This window comes from Sceloporus occidentalis, unplaced genomic scaffold (assembly GCF_023333645.1).
Source record: "Sceloporus occidentalis isolate IW3139 unplaced genomic scaffold, rSceOcc1.0.p SCAF_4, whole genome shotgun sequence".
In the NCBI taxonomy this organism is placed as follows: Eukaryota; Metazoa; Chordata; class Lepidosauria; order Squamata; family Phrynosomatidae; genus Sceloporus; species Sceloporus occidentalis.
In genome coordinates this window covers 68618944-68637010 of record NW_028316984.1, presented here as the reverse complement: position 1 = coordinate 68637010, position 18067 = coordinate 68618944, and the positions used below count along the sequence as shown (strand labels likewise).

General features: G+C 40.6%; 1 protein-coding gene across 1 annotated transcript in view; it reads left to right on the top strand.

The window, feature by feature from the left end:
• Window positions 1–15640, top strand: part of LOC149313966 (protein disulfide-isomerase A5-like) — a 200736-nt gene extending 185096 nt beyond the window's left edge. The window contains exons 16-17 of the mRNA XM_089520261.1: window positions 10926–11060; window positions 14175–15640. Of these exons, the coding sequence (XP_089376387.1) occupies window positions 10926–11060; window positions 14175–14255 (216 nt within the window). The 3' untranslated portion in view covers window positions 14256–15640. The remainder of the gene's footprint in view (window positions 1–10925; window positions 11061–14174) is intronic.
• The last annotated feature ends 2427 nt before the right edge of the window (window positions 15641–18067 follow it).

Here is an 18067-nt window from a genome sequence, read left to right as displayed (position 1 = left end):
GTCTATAATGCTGATTTTCGTTTTGAATTCCTTGATTCTCTCCATTAGTCATCTGCATCCCATAGTTTTTATGATAATCTAGTTGAACACTTCTTCCAAATAAGTTATAAACAGAGTTATATTATCTCTTCTTTGTAGTCTCTGTGACTCACACTTATGGGTTGCTCTGTGCCTGTGCAGAGATCCTTAGAAATTTTTAGAGCTGTGTTTTGGTTGTAATCATGCCCCCTTAGTTGCACACATACAAACCATCCATTACTGCCAAAGCCTAGTTCCGTTGTGTCCACCATCATGGTTGAATAGCTGGGAAGTTCTAAAAGCATTTTGACATTTGTCTACATTGTTAGTTCTTCATATCTGAGTCTTCCGGCCCCAAAGCATTTTTTCAAGGTATGTTTAGCCTATGGGGTGAAGAGCCCACATATGGATGGTCATGCATATTGTTTCCTCTGCCTGGAAGAGGACCACACAATTGACTCCTGCTCAACTTGCCAGACTTTTACTCAGCAAGCAAAGCTTATTAGAGCTTCCTGTCTTAAAGCTCTACAGTAGGAAGGAACCTTCCAGATTGTAGCCATTCACATAGACATATATGTTGCTATTTTCTCCTTTCTGTCTTTGACTATGGAGCACCGGTGTCTAATCCTCCGGTTCAATCTGTAACTTGGCTCTGGGTTCTAAGGGAGTCCCTGGTGGTGTTTCCTAGGTTTTCTCTGACTTTTCTTAGTCAGCTTTTTTCCATACTCCTAATCATCTTCCTGGACCCCAGCGACAGCCATGGGTGTCCCAACAGACACGCTCTGTCACCCTCTCTCTCTCTCTGACCCCAAGGAGTAACTGTCCCCTGTGGGCTAGACTTGGTAACTCACCCAGGGATTCCTCAAGGTGTGGGGTCTCTGTTGTTCCTGACCTAAACTCCCCTCTCAAGGTCTCTTTCACTATAGCAGCCTTCTCTCCCAGGGCACAGTTCCTCCCTCCTTTCTCTGTCCATGGCTGCCTCACCAGTCTTACATCTTCTGCTGTACCCCAGTCCAACCACCTTACCCTCTCTCTTAAGTTCTCCTCACCCTGGCCCCATCTCCTGTAGATAGTTTGCACCTGGGTCCTCCTTTCCCTCCCAGGAATCTTTCTCTAGCTCTTCTTGAGCCTGTACATCCTGTTCTCCCCTTTCTGATTCCATCCCTTGGGTCTCCCGTCCCCATCCAGATGTGTTAACGGTGGAGGGACAGCCCAACCTCTCATTGGGTCATTCATACATACACACTTCTCTGTCTGACTGCCTCTCTCTCTCTTTCACACGCACAGACACATGCACACTCTTTGCGATAAAGTATATTTGACATCTGGAATATCATTAATGACAGTAACTCTGAGAATTTTATGAAATTCTCTTAAGGATCAGAAGTCTTGCTAATACCCTAAAGAGACAAAAAGGGTCTTCTGAGCACCGGAGCAGACAAGGCCCTGTCCTTTAATCCTCACAACAGAATTTCTAGGTGCAAGGATACATGGAGCTGGACCTTGACATGGAATTTTAAAATCATGGTCCTAAACCCTTTAGGGATTTAAAAATGATAACCTGCACTTTGAATTGTACTTTTGAAGCCAGCACAGATGGAACAGTACCATACTTGCACCCTTTAGAAAACAATCCCTGAAGCATTTTGTATCACCTGAGACATCTGAATGCTTTCCAGTGGCAGCCTTAGGTAGTCAGGTCAAATTTGCTTTTTTCCCTCTAGGAAAGAATACAATTTTCACCTATTCCGAGGCTTTAAAAAGCATCTCTGGGCACAAATGGGAGGAAAGTGAGGTCCAGAAGTGCACTCAAATTTACCCAAACTCTATGTGGTTTTAATGAATAGCTTATTCCTAGCCACATACTTTGGAGCAGTTTCCCCCTCCCCAAACAAGATCAGTTGAAAGCACCTACCTGACTATATCATTTCTGTACCAATAGAAGAGCAACAGCATGTAGAAAACTCTGTTTCCCTGGAAGTAAGTCAAAATCCAAAGCCTGGACACTTTCCAGAACAGCTGTAAAAAAATTAGGAAGACATTCATCAGCCAGAGTTTAACAGACATTTGACAGTATACTTCAGTTGGCCTTGGTTTGTTTCAAAACCTTTCTCTTTTCACTTTTCTAACTCAAATTCTTGGAAAAGAACAGGACAGAAACTGAACTAAATAAATAATAGGTTTAAAGCTTTTCTCCAATTAAAAAAGGAGATCCTGAGAATTAACTTGAAGCACAATTGAGAAAATAACCATGTTGAGGAAATAATATAGTAGGTCTAAATACAGTGGGATTAGTGTGTGTGTTAAGAAAAACTCATTTATGGATTTTAAATCCTAACTCAGCCACTCAGAGCTTTGGTCTTGATACACACTCTTGCTCACAAATCTCATGTTAGCAATTAAAGCATTGCAAGTGAATGTCCAAAGGTGGATTCAGGTGGCAGCTAATCAAGGAATAGCCATTTAAAACTTACTGTTTGATAGCTCTAATTGCTTGAGGATTGCCACTTAAGCCAAGCATCACTGCTTCCCTGTTGTGAAAGCATTACAGAGCTAGCTTGATCACATAGTTGGAAACCAGAGGTGATTGCCTGTCCACATGGAAAATAGTTAAACTGCTCCTGAGATTCACCTAGCAGCAGTGCATTATTAATTAATTAATTAATATTAATATACCACTTCCCCCAAAAAACTGGGATATAAAGCAGTTTACAGATTTAAAAAACCCCAATACAGTTAAAAACATACAAAAGTGGCCATTTTAATAGAATTATATTAGTAGAGTATTAAAACACCTCATTAAAAGAGTAAAATGCAATTTAATTCTATTAAATTAAATTAAATTTTATTGAACTAATTTAATTCTATTACAGTGCCCACTTTTGTCTGTTTTAACTGTATTTTTTAAAATCTGTAAGCTGTTTTGTATCCCAGTTTTTAAACAGTACGTATTAAAACAGTCAAAAATCCTAAAACATGAAACAATAAAAATAAACCTATATACAGACCTTTAAAACCTTCAAATCCAACATCACAGAGCATTAACAGACCAACCTCAACCGTCTGTAAAGATCTGACAGCACAAAATATTTTAACTTGCTGCCAACAGCAGGGATGGGACCAGCCTGACCTCTCTGGGGAGGGAATTCCAAAGTCTGGGAGCAGTCACCAAGAAGGACCTCTGCCTTGTTCCCACCAAATGAGCCTGAGAAGGCGGTGGGACAGAGAGGAGGGCCACTCCAGATGATCTTAAAATCCTAATGGGCTCATACAGGAAAATACATTCTTTCAAATAGCCCAGAACCAAGCCACAAATGGCAACAGCAAAAAAAAACCAGTTTTTTTCCTTTGACTTTCACTGGAATTCTGTGACTGACTTCAGTTCATTTGATGTGTACACAGGCAGGCACATCTAGAATTGCCTTTCTGAAAAGAAATCTCACAGCATAAATGTATTACAGTAATCATAAGTATTAGAAATGGATTTATTAATTTAAGATTTAAAAACAAAACAAAAGCGATATACTTTGCAAAATTCCATAGGAAGCCAGGCCACACCACACTCTGTACTCCAGCTGAGCATCTCATTCCTCCAGCTTAAAGCTGCAGTGTTAATAAGATAAGTATCTGCCTTCCTTGTGGGCTTTTATGAAAGCATCAGCTATTTAAGAATAATGGTAATTGCTAGTTTGTGTTCAGCTCTTGGGCTCTTGTTTATATAAGCTACCTTTGAGTGATTACAGTTCATCATAATTCTGTAAATAATTTTGTTTAGGTTTTAGGACATAGCCTGAGTAATCCTCCTTGATACGAAAATAAATCACAGGTTTGACTCTTAAACTGGTGCCTACTAGCAGCATTTTATTTTGTGACCTAGCTGTCTAGATGTTACCCTGCCAGTAACTACATGTGGGAAAGTCACTCCATGGCTGTGGTAAGATTGGTTTGGAAAAAACTAAAACCATTCCCTCCACCACACAAGCAAAGTGGAAAATGGCTTGACTAAATTTGAAGCAAAGACAAATGTATATATTCTCTGAAGATGCCAGCCACAGATGCTGGCGAAACGTCAGGAAGAAATTCTTCTAGAACATGGCCACATAGCCCGAAAACCCACAAAAAACTGCAAATGTATATCTTCAATCTCTCTCTCACCCCAAGAACAGTTTTCTTACTTGGCACATGCAACATTCACAGCCAGATATTATGAATCTTTTTATGAACATTGTCTTTCAGAGGCTACTATGTTATGGCTAGTAGCAATTGCTTCTGACTGCCACAGGCATTAGCAGTCAAGCACCGTAGGTGTCTGTTTGTGGTTATGTGCCTTCAAGTCATTTCTGACTTATGGCAGTCCTAAGGGCAAGCCTATCACAGGGTTTTCTTGGCAAAATTTGTCCAGAGGGGCTTTTGCCAGTGCCTTCCTCTGAGGCTGAGAGAATGTGACTTGCCTCTAAGGCCACTCAGTGGGTTTCCATGGCTAAGTGGGGTTTTGAACCCTGGTCTCTAAAGTCATAGTGGGTGTACAGACCAGCACTTTGTGCCGGCCTGGACCCAAGCTAGGGTTTAGTGAGGGTTGAGCATTTACACCCTCAAAGCCCTTGTGCCAGTATCCTGGTGCCATCTTGGTGCACACCCCCAGACGGCAGGTGCCATGATGACATTGCTCGTGCACTGCACACAAGGGGCATCATAAGGCCTTTTTGTACCAGTTGGGGGTGTGGCATATGGTTGTCATGTCCCCAACCCAGCACTTCGAGGGGTGGCATAGAGCCACCCCTTACAGGTTGTTTGTACAGCCCAATAGTCCAGTGTTCAAAATCCTGGCTGCCAACCATTGTCTTTGAAAACCAGGAAAGATTACTTTGGGAATCCCAAACAATATAGTGGCATCCTCATCATCCAGATAGAGGGCATATTTATTAAATTTGCAGATGACACTTAATTAGGAGGAGACAAGATGACTTAAAATGATTTTGATCGATTAGAAAGCTGGGCCATAACTAACAAAAAGAACTTCAACACAAAGAAATGTAAGATACTACACTTAGGCAGAAAAAATGAAATGCACAGATAGGATGGTGGCACCTGACTTGACAGCAGTATGTGTGAAAGGGATCTAAGAGTCTTAGTAGACCACAGCTTGAACATGAGTCAACAGTGTGATGTGACAGATAAAGACAATGTGATTCTAGTCTGCATCAAAAAGAGTTTGGGGTCTAGATCGAGGGAAGTAATAGTACCACTCTATTCTGCTTTGGTCATCTGGAATACTTTGTGTAGTTCTGGACACCACAGTTCAACAGGGATGTTGAGAAGCTGGAGCATGTCCAAAGGAGGGTGGCCAAATTGGTAAAAGGTTTGGAAACAATGTTCTATGATGATGACTTAGGGATCTGGGTATGTTTAGCCTAGAGAAGAGAAGGTTAAGAGGTGATATGATAGCCCTGCTTAAATATTTAAAGGACTGCCATATTGAAGATGGAGCAAGTTTGTTTTCTGCAGCTCCAGAGAATAAGACCTGGAGCAATGGGTTCAAGGTACAGGAAAAGAAATTCCACTCAATATTAGAAAGAACTTCCTGAGAATAACAGCTGTTCAACAGTGGAATATGCTGCCTCAGAGTGTGGCGGAGTCTCCTTCTTTGAAGGCAGGATAGCCATTTATTGGGGGTGGGTTGATTGCATATGGCAGAGGGTTGGCCTTCATGGCCCATGAGGTCTCTTCCAACTCTATGCTTCTGTGATTCACCCAGCTATTGATAGCCAAAGCTCCATTGCCAATGTTTGATTAGCCAAGCCAGGAGAAATTAGCTCTACACAACTCAGGATGTGTTCCAACCTTGGCCTTAAAATCATTTTGTTCTTGTTAACAACTCATAACTACCTAGTCAACTGGCATCATTGTTAATCCTGTTGATTATTTGATGTGTTAGGTCTCTGGCCTTCTAACAATAATTAAGCAGTTGGGTCATTGGCGTACAGTAATGCTGCACCATTTTTCCCAGTCCTAATCCTTCATGTGGATTTCATCTTGTGTGTCTCCTCTCTGTACTATTCCCACTAGAGGCGTGGTGACCGCTGATTTTTTTTTTTCCTGAAAGAGAAGTTGACCCTGCTTCTGTCTGAATGATAGCTATTAAAAGTTACTTTTTTCTACTATGCCTACCAGAATCTCGTATTGATTTTGCTGGCCAGAGGATCCTGGGAGATGTTGTTCAGAAAGTAACTTCCAAGCTCTAAAATTAATAGGGTGGCATAGGGTATACCACTTTCAGCCTCCTCTTTTATGTGGAAAGATCTTTAATAGGGTCCATGTGCTATATTTTTTATTGTTTCTGTTATGGTTTTAAGTGATTTTATATTGTTTTAAGGTACAGTGGATCCTTGTTATACGCTGGGGTTTGGTTCCAAGATCCCCCGTGTATAACAAAATCCGTGTATGCTCAAGTCCCATTAAGTATAATGACATAGCAAAATGGTGTCCCTAATAAAAAATGGAACATCAAGGTAAATTTATACTTTTTTGGAACATTTTCAAACCGTGTATGCTTAAATCCGTGTATAAAAAATCCGTGTATAAGAAGGACCGACTGTATTGATGTTTTAATGCTGTAACTCATTTAATAATGTTTTTTACTTTTTTACTACTAATTTTTAATTCATGTTCTTTGTTTTGACATGTCTGAGCCCTCTTGGGTCCCATTTGGGATAAAGTTGGGGTATTTATTAAATAAATTAATAGTAATAATAATAATTGTAATCTGGAGTGGTAGAGAGGAAAATACTAGATGCAAGAACTAATTAATGCAGCCAGCTAAGGTCAACCAAGTGGTGAAGTGATTTCAAGACAGGGAGAGGAATGAGTAGCCATTACATTGGAGAAAAACTACTATCATCTCCATATAGCCAGTGTGGAGTACTGGTTTGGGCATCAGGGAATATGACTCTGGAGATCAGGGTTTGAATCTCTGCTTGGTCATAGACACCCACTGAGTGATTTTGATCAAGTCAACTCTCTCAGCCTCAGAGGAAAGCAAAGGCAATCCACATCTGACAAATGTTGCCAAGACAAACCCATGATAGGTTTGCCTTAACATTGCCATAAGTCAAAAATGTGTTGAAGGTACACAACAAGACCATCAAGCCCTACAAGTGGCTGTACTGGCCAGGGAAAAATGGAGTTGCAATTCAAGAACATGTTTCCCGTCTCTGCTTTCAGAAGAGAGAGTAACATTGGAAATATCTAAAGATAGGCTGTTGGAGTGGAGAATGGCTCAGTTTTTGCTCAGCTGAGTTTCAGACCTCCTTGAGTTTTGCCCTCTTTGCATTTCTTTAGACAACTTAGTTTCATTATCCATGGAGCTTCTGCCTGGGTCTGGTGGATCAGGCCACTGTTTTGGGACAGTTGCCCATTCCCATGAAAGATGCATATTCTGGAGGGGATATCTGTATCATCTGAAAGCTTTTTGGTATGCAGCATTTTATCCTGAGTCTATTCAGATCTATTTGCATTGGTTATTCACACTACTGACAATGTGGATCTCTTTTTTAAAAAAATTGGGGGAAAGCTCGATTTCCATTATCCCTTATTAAGCGGGGGGTCTGGCAGCTCCCCCAAACTTAATTGGATTGCCATTGGGGATATGTGTGAACAACAGAGATTTAATCCGGATTCATCCTGGATTATTTTCACAGTGTAAATAACCCCCAAGATAGGGATATTTAACTGTCACATGTCAGATGAGTATCTAAACCTTAATAGAGGTAACCTGTATTTGCTTGAGTAGCAAAGGAGCATTCATTAATACATTAACATTATCTTAGCCTGAGAAATGAGTTTGCATTGACAGGTAAGCAGCAATTTGTCACTTCATCTGTAAGAGGCTCTAAAATGAGAGTGGAAGCATTTGTTTCGCAAAGTAGCTTGTGGGATGGAGCAACAATTCAAGCAAGGAAATAATTAGAGGGAGCCCAGAGTGAACCTGCAGAATGGGGGGGGATCACTTGTCCGTTCTTGTTAATAAGTGATAAGAATGCTGCTGTAGGTGTATGTGCAACATTTACGATGTGTCACCAGGAAGTTGGAGGTCATAATAGAATAGTAAATGACAGCTAATTATGGGGTTGTGGCTCAGTGACAGCCCATAAGGCAAGAGGGGAGGATATTATGAACAGATTGTTTAAAGGAAGGAGTGTAATGGAATCTTACATTTTAAATGACATTAAATTTCCATTCAATAGATTTTAGGCAGCAGTCACAATAAAACTGAAATTGAAAGTGCCCATGTCTGTATTTAAAACTGTACAGATGAGATTTCTGCAGAAATTAGCTCGGTGGGTGTACTGAGGCAAATGTGTATTAATGGAAGTATAGTCTTGGAAAGGGCTGTTGGAGTGAGGCCACAGTACAGCTTGGAATGTTAGGTCAGAAAATTAATGCATTAATATTAACAATTAGAACTGGGGGATTTAATTGGTGGAATTGTTTTAATTGGTTTCTTACTTGGGTCATTTGTTTTTAGAACAAAACAAACTTTTTAGTCTGTAGTGTCCTAAATGGGATAAGGGAGCTTAAAGTGGAGATAGAGAGAACCTGAAGTGGCATGTCCCCTTAAGCCCCTAACTACACCAACTGTGTGTGCCTTCAAGTCGCCCGTTGACTTTGGCAACCCCATGAATTTCACAGGGTTTTCTTTGGCAAGGAATACTCAGAGGTGGTTTTGCAAGTTCCTTCCTCTGAAATATACCCTGCAGCGCCTGAGTAAAACAATGAAGAAGTGCTGGGGAGAGAGATACAAAGGAGGATTAAGTTTGGGTATAGTTATATTGGAGCAGTCAGACCAAAACTGAATCCTCTCCAGCTGAATTCTTGCAGACAAGCTGGTGAGCTGAGGGCTGGACAGTGCTACAGTTAGGTGAATTTGGAATTGGTTGACAGGCTAGACCCAGTGAGTACTCACCACTGGTTCAGCTATTATTATTATTATTAGTAGTAGTAGTAGTAGTAGTAGTAGTATTTCTTATCCAGTGCTCCCTGTTAACCAAGGAAGAAAACAGCAACATAACACAGCATATAATATAGTTAAAAGAGCATATAAAACCAATACATATTAAAATTGCATTAATAAATATCTTACAAACAATAATTTAAAAATAATCTGGATAGGTTTGCTGGAAGAAACTGTACTGCTGATAAAAACTCAGTCAGTTTCTCAAGCTGACAAATTTCTTCCGGCAGGTCATTGAACAGTTTGGGAGTGGCTGAAGAAAATGCCCTCTGGGTCACAGTCAGCCTAGTTTTGGTTGACAAAAATAGATGTCTCTCAGAGGACCTGAGTGTAAGAGGTGTCTTATATGGGAGAAGGCAATCCTGTAGGTAACCCAGACCCAAACCTTGTAGAGCTTTGCCCAGAAACTAACTTACACTCTTCTTTATTGTGGGGAGAAGTGACTAGTGGGATGCCTTAGGGTTCTGTCCTGAGCCTGTTGTTGTTCAACACCTTTATAAATGACTTGGATGATTGAATAGAAGACATGCTTGTCAGAGTTGCAGATGGCACCAAATTAGGAGTGGTCGCTAATACACCAGAGGACAGGATTCAAAATGGTCTGGACCAGTGGTTCTCAACCTTGGGTCCTCCAACCATTTTAGACTTCAGCTCCCAGAATCCCTGAAGGATTCTTTGGTCATCTTTGGGCAAGCTGGTTGGGAGTTGAAGTCCAAAACATTAGAGCCAAAGGTTGAGAACCACTGGTCTGGACAGATTGGAGAGTTGGGTCAAAACAAACAAAATGAATTGCAATAGGGACAAATGTAAAGCACATCTAGGGAAGAAAAAATGAAATGCACAAATAAAGGATTGGTGATACCTGGCTTGAAAGCAGTATATGTGAAAGCGATTTAGAAGTCTTAGTAGACCACAAGCTAAACATTAATCAGTGGTGTGATTCTAGAACACTATCCAACAGATTCAAATTATAAGAAAAAAGATCCCATCTAAACATTAGGATGAACTTCTTTACTCTGAGACCCAGTTTGACAGTGGAATAGGACTGCTGTAGTTTTGTATTCCTGTATGGCAGGGAACTGGATGACCCTTGTAGTCCCAACTCTGATTCTGTGAACTCTGATCATGATTCATTAGTCTAGCAGAAATGGATGGGCTCCTTTGATGGATGGGAGTTCTATACTGTCTTGTCCATGACATAATGAATTAAATGGCAGTGACCTGTTGATCTTTTAATTTCACCATGTGTGTGTGTGGCATTGAGCATACAGAAAAACATCCTCATGAAGGACAAGAGTCATGTAAAGCTCCAAATTGGTGGTCACTGAATGTTGTAATTCTATGTTTATTATAGGAGTGCATTAGGGTCTGATAAAATTTCAACTACTTAGTTATCTGCTTGGCTAGAAATGTGTGCTGTGATACAAAGTAGTGGGCATGGGTGCCCTTTTCATGAAAGGTGGTTTTTAAGTTTCCCTATACCCTGATAGATTCTAAGCCTATCAAAAACACTACTTTTCAAAGTTAGACATGAGCTGGAGAGGCACTCTGAGGGATGTAAGATGCTGCTCTTAGTTGAAATTTTTACCCTCTTCACAGAAGCAGAAGGACTTTCCACCAGTTCTTCCACCAGAGCAAGGGTAGCGGCTGAGGTGGGGTGGGGAATCCTGACCCATACTACCTGCACCTAGGGATTTGACACATTATTCAGCTGTGTGCATTAAACAGAATTTAACTGTTCTTGTACTGACTGGGTTTTGCTACTGGAAATATTTTCCATGGTACAGTTTTTTGTGACATTGCAGCTGTTCAGTATTTAAAGCAACCAAATCTCAATTTAGCTGGTGCAGTGAATCATTGTTGGTGATGGCTGATCTGTTTTTCTTCCTTGTGTTAGATTGCCTATGCTGCAGTGGACTGTGCCAAAGAACAGAATCATGATCTATGTAAGCAGGAAGGTGTGGATGGTTACCCGACCTTCAACTACTACAACTATGGAAAATTTATAGAAAAGTATAATGGAGACAGAGGGGTGAGTACATGGTAAATGATTAAAACAGTAACAGACATTAGAAGGAACTGTCATATTTTATAATGGTTCCATCTGTAAATGATCAGTCAATCAATCTCTCTCTGCCTCTGGCATTTTGCAAATGGCTTTAATGTTATCATTACACAACTCACATGGTTGTATCATTTCTCTCTGTACATACACATGCATTTATCACCTGGACCTGGTCCAGTCTACAGAAAATTATGTTATCTTTTGTTTTGAGCCTTGTTTTTTTATAAAATTATCTCTATGGATTTTGCACTAATGAAAATGAGAAAATTGAACATCTGCCAATCCCATATCTAGTCATAGCCAATATAGTATGAAAGCCGTTCCAGTGGGTTCTGCATATTCATTTGGAACCTGTGCCTTCAGTTGCCCTTTGTATATTGGGAAATTAAGAGAGGACATGCAGTGACATCCTGAAGTAGCATCTTTATTCACCTTCATTGTAGTTAGTTCTTGTGGGTATTCTGCAGGAATTGTGTCTCCACAGTTTTAATCTGCAATGAACTGTACTACACCACACTGTTAACTTTCTTGTGGATACAGAGTGCTTGCTATGTTTTGATTTTATAATGAGATTTTATCAGCCTAAATATAAATAGTTGCAAATTGAGTTTAAGCTATGAATCATTTTGGCTTTATTAATGCACTTACAAAAATAAAAGGATTTATGAAAGTGACAGATCTCATTTGTTTGGCAGAGGAAAATGCATATGCATATGCTCTTTTTTTTTAAAAAAAAAATCACAGTTGTAGGGGGAAATCTGGCTGCTTGTCCTCCTGTCCTCAGCTGTCCCTTTTCATTTCTTGACATCTGAATTAGCACACAGAGCCACTCCATCTTGGTTCTTCCAATGACTAACGGAGAGCTGTCACCCTCTATTCAGCTGGAACCTATCGGTTCACAGGAGAATATCACTTCCAAGCACTTACTGGGAAACGGGATTTTACAAGTCTCCTTTAATCAGTTTAAAAACCTTTCCATTTGTGATACACAACTTGCTCTCCCACCTACCTCTCCCTCCTAGGCCAACATCTTAGCTTATACTTAATAGTCTTAGTCCTTTTGACAGTAATGGTAGGAATCTATCTTCCATTGTAGCATCATGTCACTGTTTTACTATTATCATACTCATCTACCATAAAGGCTACAGTTTACGGCATTGCAAATGCAAATACAGCCATTTACAATTTTCATTTTTTTAAGGCGTCTGAGCTTCTTAAATAGCCAGGGGGGAAAACTTCTCAGGGAGGTCTGACTGAGATGTAGCAACCACTTGGGCTAACCTATCTGACCAGGATCCAAAGCTGCCACCTTCTTTATGCATGCCCAATAGGATATATTTACTTTCTGTCTTTGCGTTTTTGGTATGGTGATTTGTCGTTGCAGTCTGCTTTTGGAAGTCCCCTCTGTTTCGAGTACATTTCACAAACAGTGGGAGGGTAGGCAGTTATTCAATAAAGTTACACAGATCCCAGTTACTTTGGATCTTCTCCTCTCTGTCTCATACAACAGTCTTTCCCTACATTGTGCCAAGCAGATATTCTGGACTTTAGCTCCTATTTGCCTTAGCCAGTAAGGCCAGCAGTCAAAAATGTTGAGAGCTGTAGTTCAACACAACATCTGGAGGGCATAGATTAGGCATGGCTAGTCTGCACCACAATGAATATAAAGAAAAGCAGGCTGCAAACCAATCCAGTATTGCTGTGAAGAAATAACAAGGGCTCCTGAATGCATCCTGAAGCAGAGCATTTTGAAAGGCTCATTTAATTGTAGGTGTATTCCTTCTCAGCAGTTGCTTGGTTATTAGGTATTTTGTTAAAATGCAGAAAGAAACATCACACACAGCTTCACTGGACTGGATAATACGTTTCGGATAACACTTGTAATAGCAGGTACATTACTAATCAAAAGCTAGTTCTTCGGGGTGTTTACTAGAATCTCAAATTTCACAAGTACCGATGCGTAACATTCTAAATTAAAATTGACAGATGCAGCAGACAAAATAATGGTGGCTCCATTCCCACTACATCATGTGTCCAAATAGATCGGATGAGTTGTCAGGTTTAATCTAAAGCCCTCAGAAATTAATGGAAAAGCTTGTGGGCTTCTGTGGTGTTTTGGCTCCAACTCTCACTCTTTGAGGGCATGATCGCATGGATTTCGATCACTTGCAAATTGCAGATTAAGGGTATGACTCTTCACCACAGTCATGGCAAAATAAGTACTGCACATTGTCCTATAAATCATGAATTGCTTTAAATGCATTGTGGGTTCCTGTCAGATCTTGGAAGCTAAGCAGTATCAGCCCTGGTTAGTATTTGGATGGGAGATCACTAATGAATACTGTGTGCTGTAGGCTATATATCAGAGGGAGGAACTAACAAAACCTCTAACTTTTTGGTGTTCAAGAAAACACTCTCCTGAACCAACCCCCAAACATGATGAAAATGGTCCCCAGGTCCCCTTGGAGCGTGTTTGGGTTGGGTTTTTCCCCAGCATCATGTGCAGTGGAGGGATATGGCCCTGCAAAGTCTCCTGGGGGGACTAATGTGGCTCCCTGGATTCTCACCCCTGCCCACCCCTGCTGTGGCTCCCATCAGTCCTAGCTAGCACAGCCAACAGTGGGAGAGATGGGAATTGGAAATTGTAGTTCAACAAAATTTGGAGGGCCACATGTTCTCCCTCCTTAATCGTAAGCAACTGTGACCTCAAACTGTGGCTTTTACATAAAGGCAGTGTTGTTTGATGCCTGCCACTTACATTTGGCCCTCCATATCCATGGATTTCACGGATTCAAACACCCACAGCTTGAAAATATTTTTAAAATATATCAGTTCCAAAAACAAACCTTGATTTTGCTATTTTATATAAGGGACACCATTTTACTATGTCACTGCATTTAATGGGACGTGATCATCCATGGATTTTGGTATCCCTGGGGGATCCTGGAACCAAACCCCATCTGTAATCAAGGTCCACTGTATCTATGTTGTTGCTGTGCCCACTGCCCTTTAAAGCAAAGATTGAATTGCTGTTTTCAATTCCATTCTCCATGTGCAATAAGCTTTTTCTTTTCTTCTTAGGAATCTGGGTTTTCAACCTTCATGCGGACCCTCCGAGAAAGAGACCATGAAAGAATAGGGAAAAGGAAAGACGAGTTATAATTTCTGCCTCAAAACACAATTTCCACTGCACTGTGAATGGTCTCAGGGCCACTGGTACAATGCCTGAGATTTCACACCTTTAAAAAACAACAACCAGAAACTTTGTTTTTTATAAGCAGCCATTGCCATTTTGTACAATTTTGAAATAAAGTGAAATCATTTGATTTTTCAAGAAAAAATAAATAGCATCATTGTTGCCATATTATGTTGTGAAGAAGAATGAAGAGCATTTTCTCACCATTTGATGCACCTATGCCCATTGATATTCCTATGCAATCTTTTTGTAATCTGTAGGTTTGGTAGTGATTTCCTCTGACAAGGTAATATCTGCATTTTTAATTTTTGAAGACTTATATGAGAAATGGCTTTTAAAAATGTGGGGGGTGTTGTTAAAGGAAGATGCAAAGGATCCATCAGGAGCCAGTTTCATAGAAATGTGTGCAAACTAATTGCAGTCCCAGTGGACTCCATCCAAAGCCTCTTCAGTTATGTAGGGTACAAGCGCACAGCATTTCGTTTAGGAGCCAGAGGTGATTAAGTGCTCTTTTGATCCTGGTAGTCCATATACTGGGCAAATGTCAGCCTGTACAGTCCCTCCCACTCTGTTATGGAAGATGGAACCTTTACGTTGTGTGTAAAAAAAATTTTAAAAGCGAGATTTGGAGAATAATTTTTAAGGTGCTCAGGGATAATAGGGAAATAATGAAGCAGCTTTGGCCATGTCAAATCTTAATGACTGTAGTGTTGTGTGGTTTTTTTCTTTAAATTTCTTTTCTTTTTGGGGTGGAGGAGGAATCTGCCGTACCTGAATTGTTTACATACCTTTATAGAATGTATGAGTTATTTCGAACAAATGTCTCCGCAAGCAGCACATCTCAAGCACCAAAATGACTCTCTCTGTGTATTGTGTTTGCATTCATCTTGTCAAACACTCCTTTAAAAAGAGGAGTGGTGTAATGCAGGTGTAAAAGTTCTACCCAGTTTATGATCCCACCATATGGACAGCATAGTTGCTATGCATTTTGTTTGACTGTCTGTTTGAAAAAGGCACTAGTATTTTTGATATGAAGAAACATCATGCAACAATACTTACTTTCCAAAGGCTTGTCTGTGCGTGTTAAATACAAAGAAAGAAAGAAAGATTCTCTTTCTCTCTCTTCTCTCTTTCTCTCTCTTTTGCTGTTTTTTTTATAGAATTCTATAGAAGTGGGCTGTCCTCAATGTTTAGCCCTGTCAACGATATAAGAAAATCCAGCATTACTAGAAGTAGCTTTTACAAGTCTGTAACTGTGTGCTGATTCTGTGAGATTAGGGTGATCTGGACATTGTGTCTTCATGGGGTTTATGATATTTTTTGTGACTTCCAGTTTGATCAAAAAAAATTAAAAGACTGAAAATATGCTTTAATTGTTCCCTTTCTTCCTAAATCGGTTGACAATGTTGCCTAGAGTTGTGCTGGTGCTTAGAAAGTCTTATCATTCCAATTCCTACTAGCCTAGCCTTTCTTCGATAATGCCAGGCATCTATGTTGTCTGCCTCCATCTCAGCAGGAGTTGGGCGGGGTGGGGGGGGGCAAAAATCTCCTTGGTTTTTGTAGTCCTCCTCCTGTCTTCCCTATTCCTCCACAGTTGTTGGTTTTTCTGACTCCTCAGTTCCATCTGGTGGATGATACAGGGCATCTGTGCAGATCTATAGGAAAATGAAGTGAATGAAAATAAATCACAACCTTTCAACTGAAGTATACTACTTGCATAGGTAGAATTGCACAGGTAGAATTGAATGGACATGCACTGGAGGTAGGAAAACCATTTAGGAAATGGACTTCGGTCCTCCACAAAAACGTGCAAATATAAACAGAGCCCTACAGGACTCCTGGATGGATTCTTTGAGATGGATCCAGTTTGAGAATCACCTTCAATACTGGGATGATCAATTAACATGTCTCATTTCATTAAATCACATCTCCATTAAACAGATCAATGATCCTGCATTCAAGAATGTAAACAATGCTTGCTAATTTTCTCATTCTCAACAAGAACTGATCTCTCAGTACACCAAGGCTCCCTGTCAAGTAAATACTTAACCACTAGGAAATGTTTCACATTTCAGGACTTTTTAAAATAATCATTTTCATAGTAAAACTTGGGGTTTGTTTAAAACAAAGACAGTGTGCAGGAAATGTTTGCACCATATTTAGCCAAAATGTCCTGAACTGCATTTTAAAAAATGGAACAGAGCTGTCATTCTCACTCAGAGGTAGGGAAAACTTCAAAATTTACTTGTTCTTGTGTGCAAGAACAAAATAAGAAAATATTTATTCATTCTTGCTTCTCAACATACTGTAATTTTGGAAGATACCCTTTATAGGAAAGCTGGATGTAGCAAGTGTTGTGACCTCACATGAGTACATGTTCCATGGATGGGAAACAAAAATATTTGTATAGCAGTAATCTTCCATATTATGTTTAGCAGCTGAGGTGGTTAGATACATCCTCTCTCATGGGCATGTTCCAGTCACAATTGCATATTAAAATGCCACTGACATCAGTGAAAGTATTGAAAACTTCACTTGAAATTCTGTCATATAACTTCATGGGACAAACCCTCTTATTTTAGCTGTACAGTATGCTTTTAAGAGTTTAGTGGTTTCAATGTTGGACTCTGACTCTGGGTAACCTTGGGCAAGTCACATGCTCTCAGCTTCAGGGGAGGCAATGGCAAGCCTCCTGTGAACTAATCCTGCCAAGAAAACCCCGTGATAGGTTCACCATAGAGTCACCATAAGTAAAAAACAAACTTGAAGGCACACAACAACAATGCTTAGTGCTTTCCCAGGGTTTGGGGGCATTTTTGGACAGATTAGCAAGAAATAGCACGAAGAACACACTGCAGGCGGGTGAGCACAGCCAGGGACGTAGCCAAGGGAGGGGGGTTCTTGGGGTCCGGACCCCCCTTCCGTTAGAAAAATGAATGGTGTGTGCTGCTGTGCCACCGCACCCAAGCCCCATTATAATGGTGGCACTTAGTCTGGACCCCCCCTTCCTAAAATCCTGGCTACATCCCTGGCACAGCCCTTTCCCTCCCATTTGGTTCCTCCTGGTGGTGTAGTGGTTAAATGCTGGTACTGCAGCCACAACGTTGTGAGTTTGAACCCACGGGGCTCCAGGTTGGCTCATCCTTCCATCCTTTTGTAGATCAGTAAAATGAGTATCCAGCTTGTTGGAGGCAATTGCTAACGCATTGTAAATCACTTAGAGAGTGCTTAGTTCACTATGAAGCAGTATAGAAATGTAAAGTGCTGCTGTTGCTCTTGGTTGTGGGAGCGATTATGCTCACCAGGAATTCAAAGCTTACCATATCATTTGAACCAGGGTACTTGGTATGTTGTTACAAGAGAGAATTGCAAACCAAGGGTTCTTTTTGGTTTATAATTTCTGGCTTCTTCAGGAACATGAAGGCAAAATGTCTGAACAATTCAGCAAGTTCTGGCTACTCTATCCACTACCTGGGAAGGAGGCTAGAGGGAGCAAATTAGCTGCCCACGTAGACTCATAGCTCATTCTGAGTACGCCAAGAAAGTCCCAGTGCCAGGATTCCTTATTCATTCTCATTGAGCCAGGGCTCCCTCTCTGTGTGAATATGGCCACTAAATCATACAGGGTGGAGTTCTGCACTTGGCTCCATTACTGAAACACTAATTCTCACAACAGTACACTTCTATGCGGCTTTGGAGGGAGTGCAGGAGGATACCTACTTTTTTCATTCTCAATTCACTTCCTGCTTTTCTCCAGCCCCAATTAATGCTTCTATGC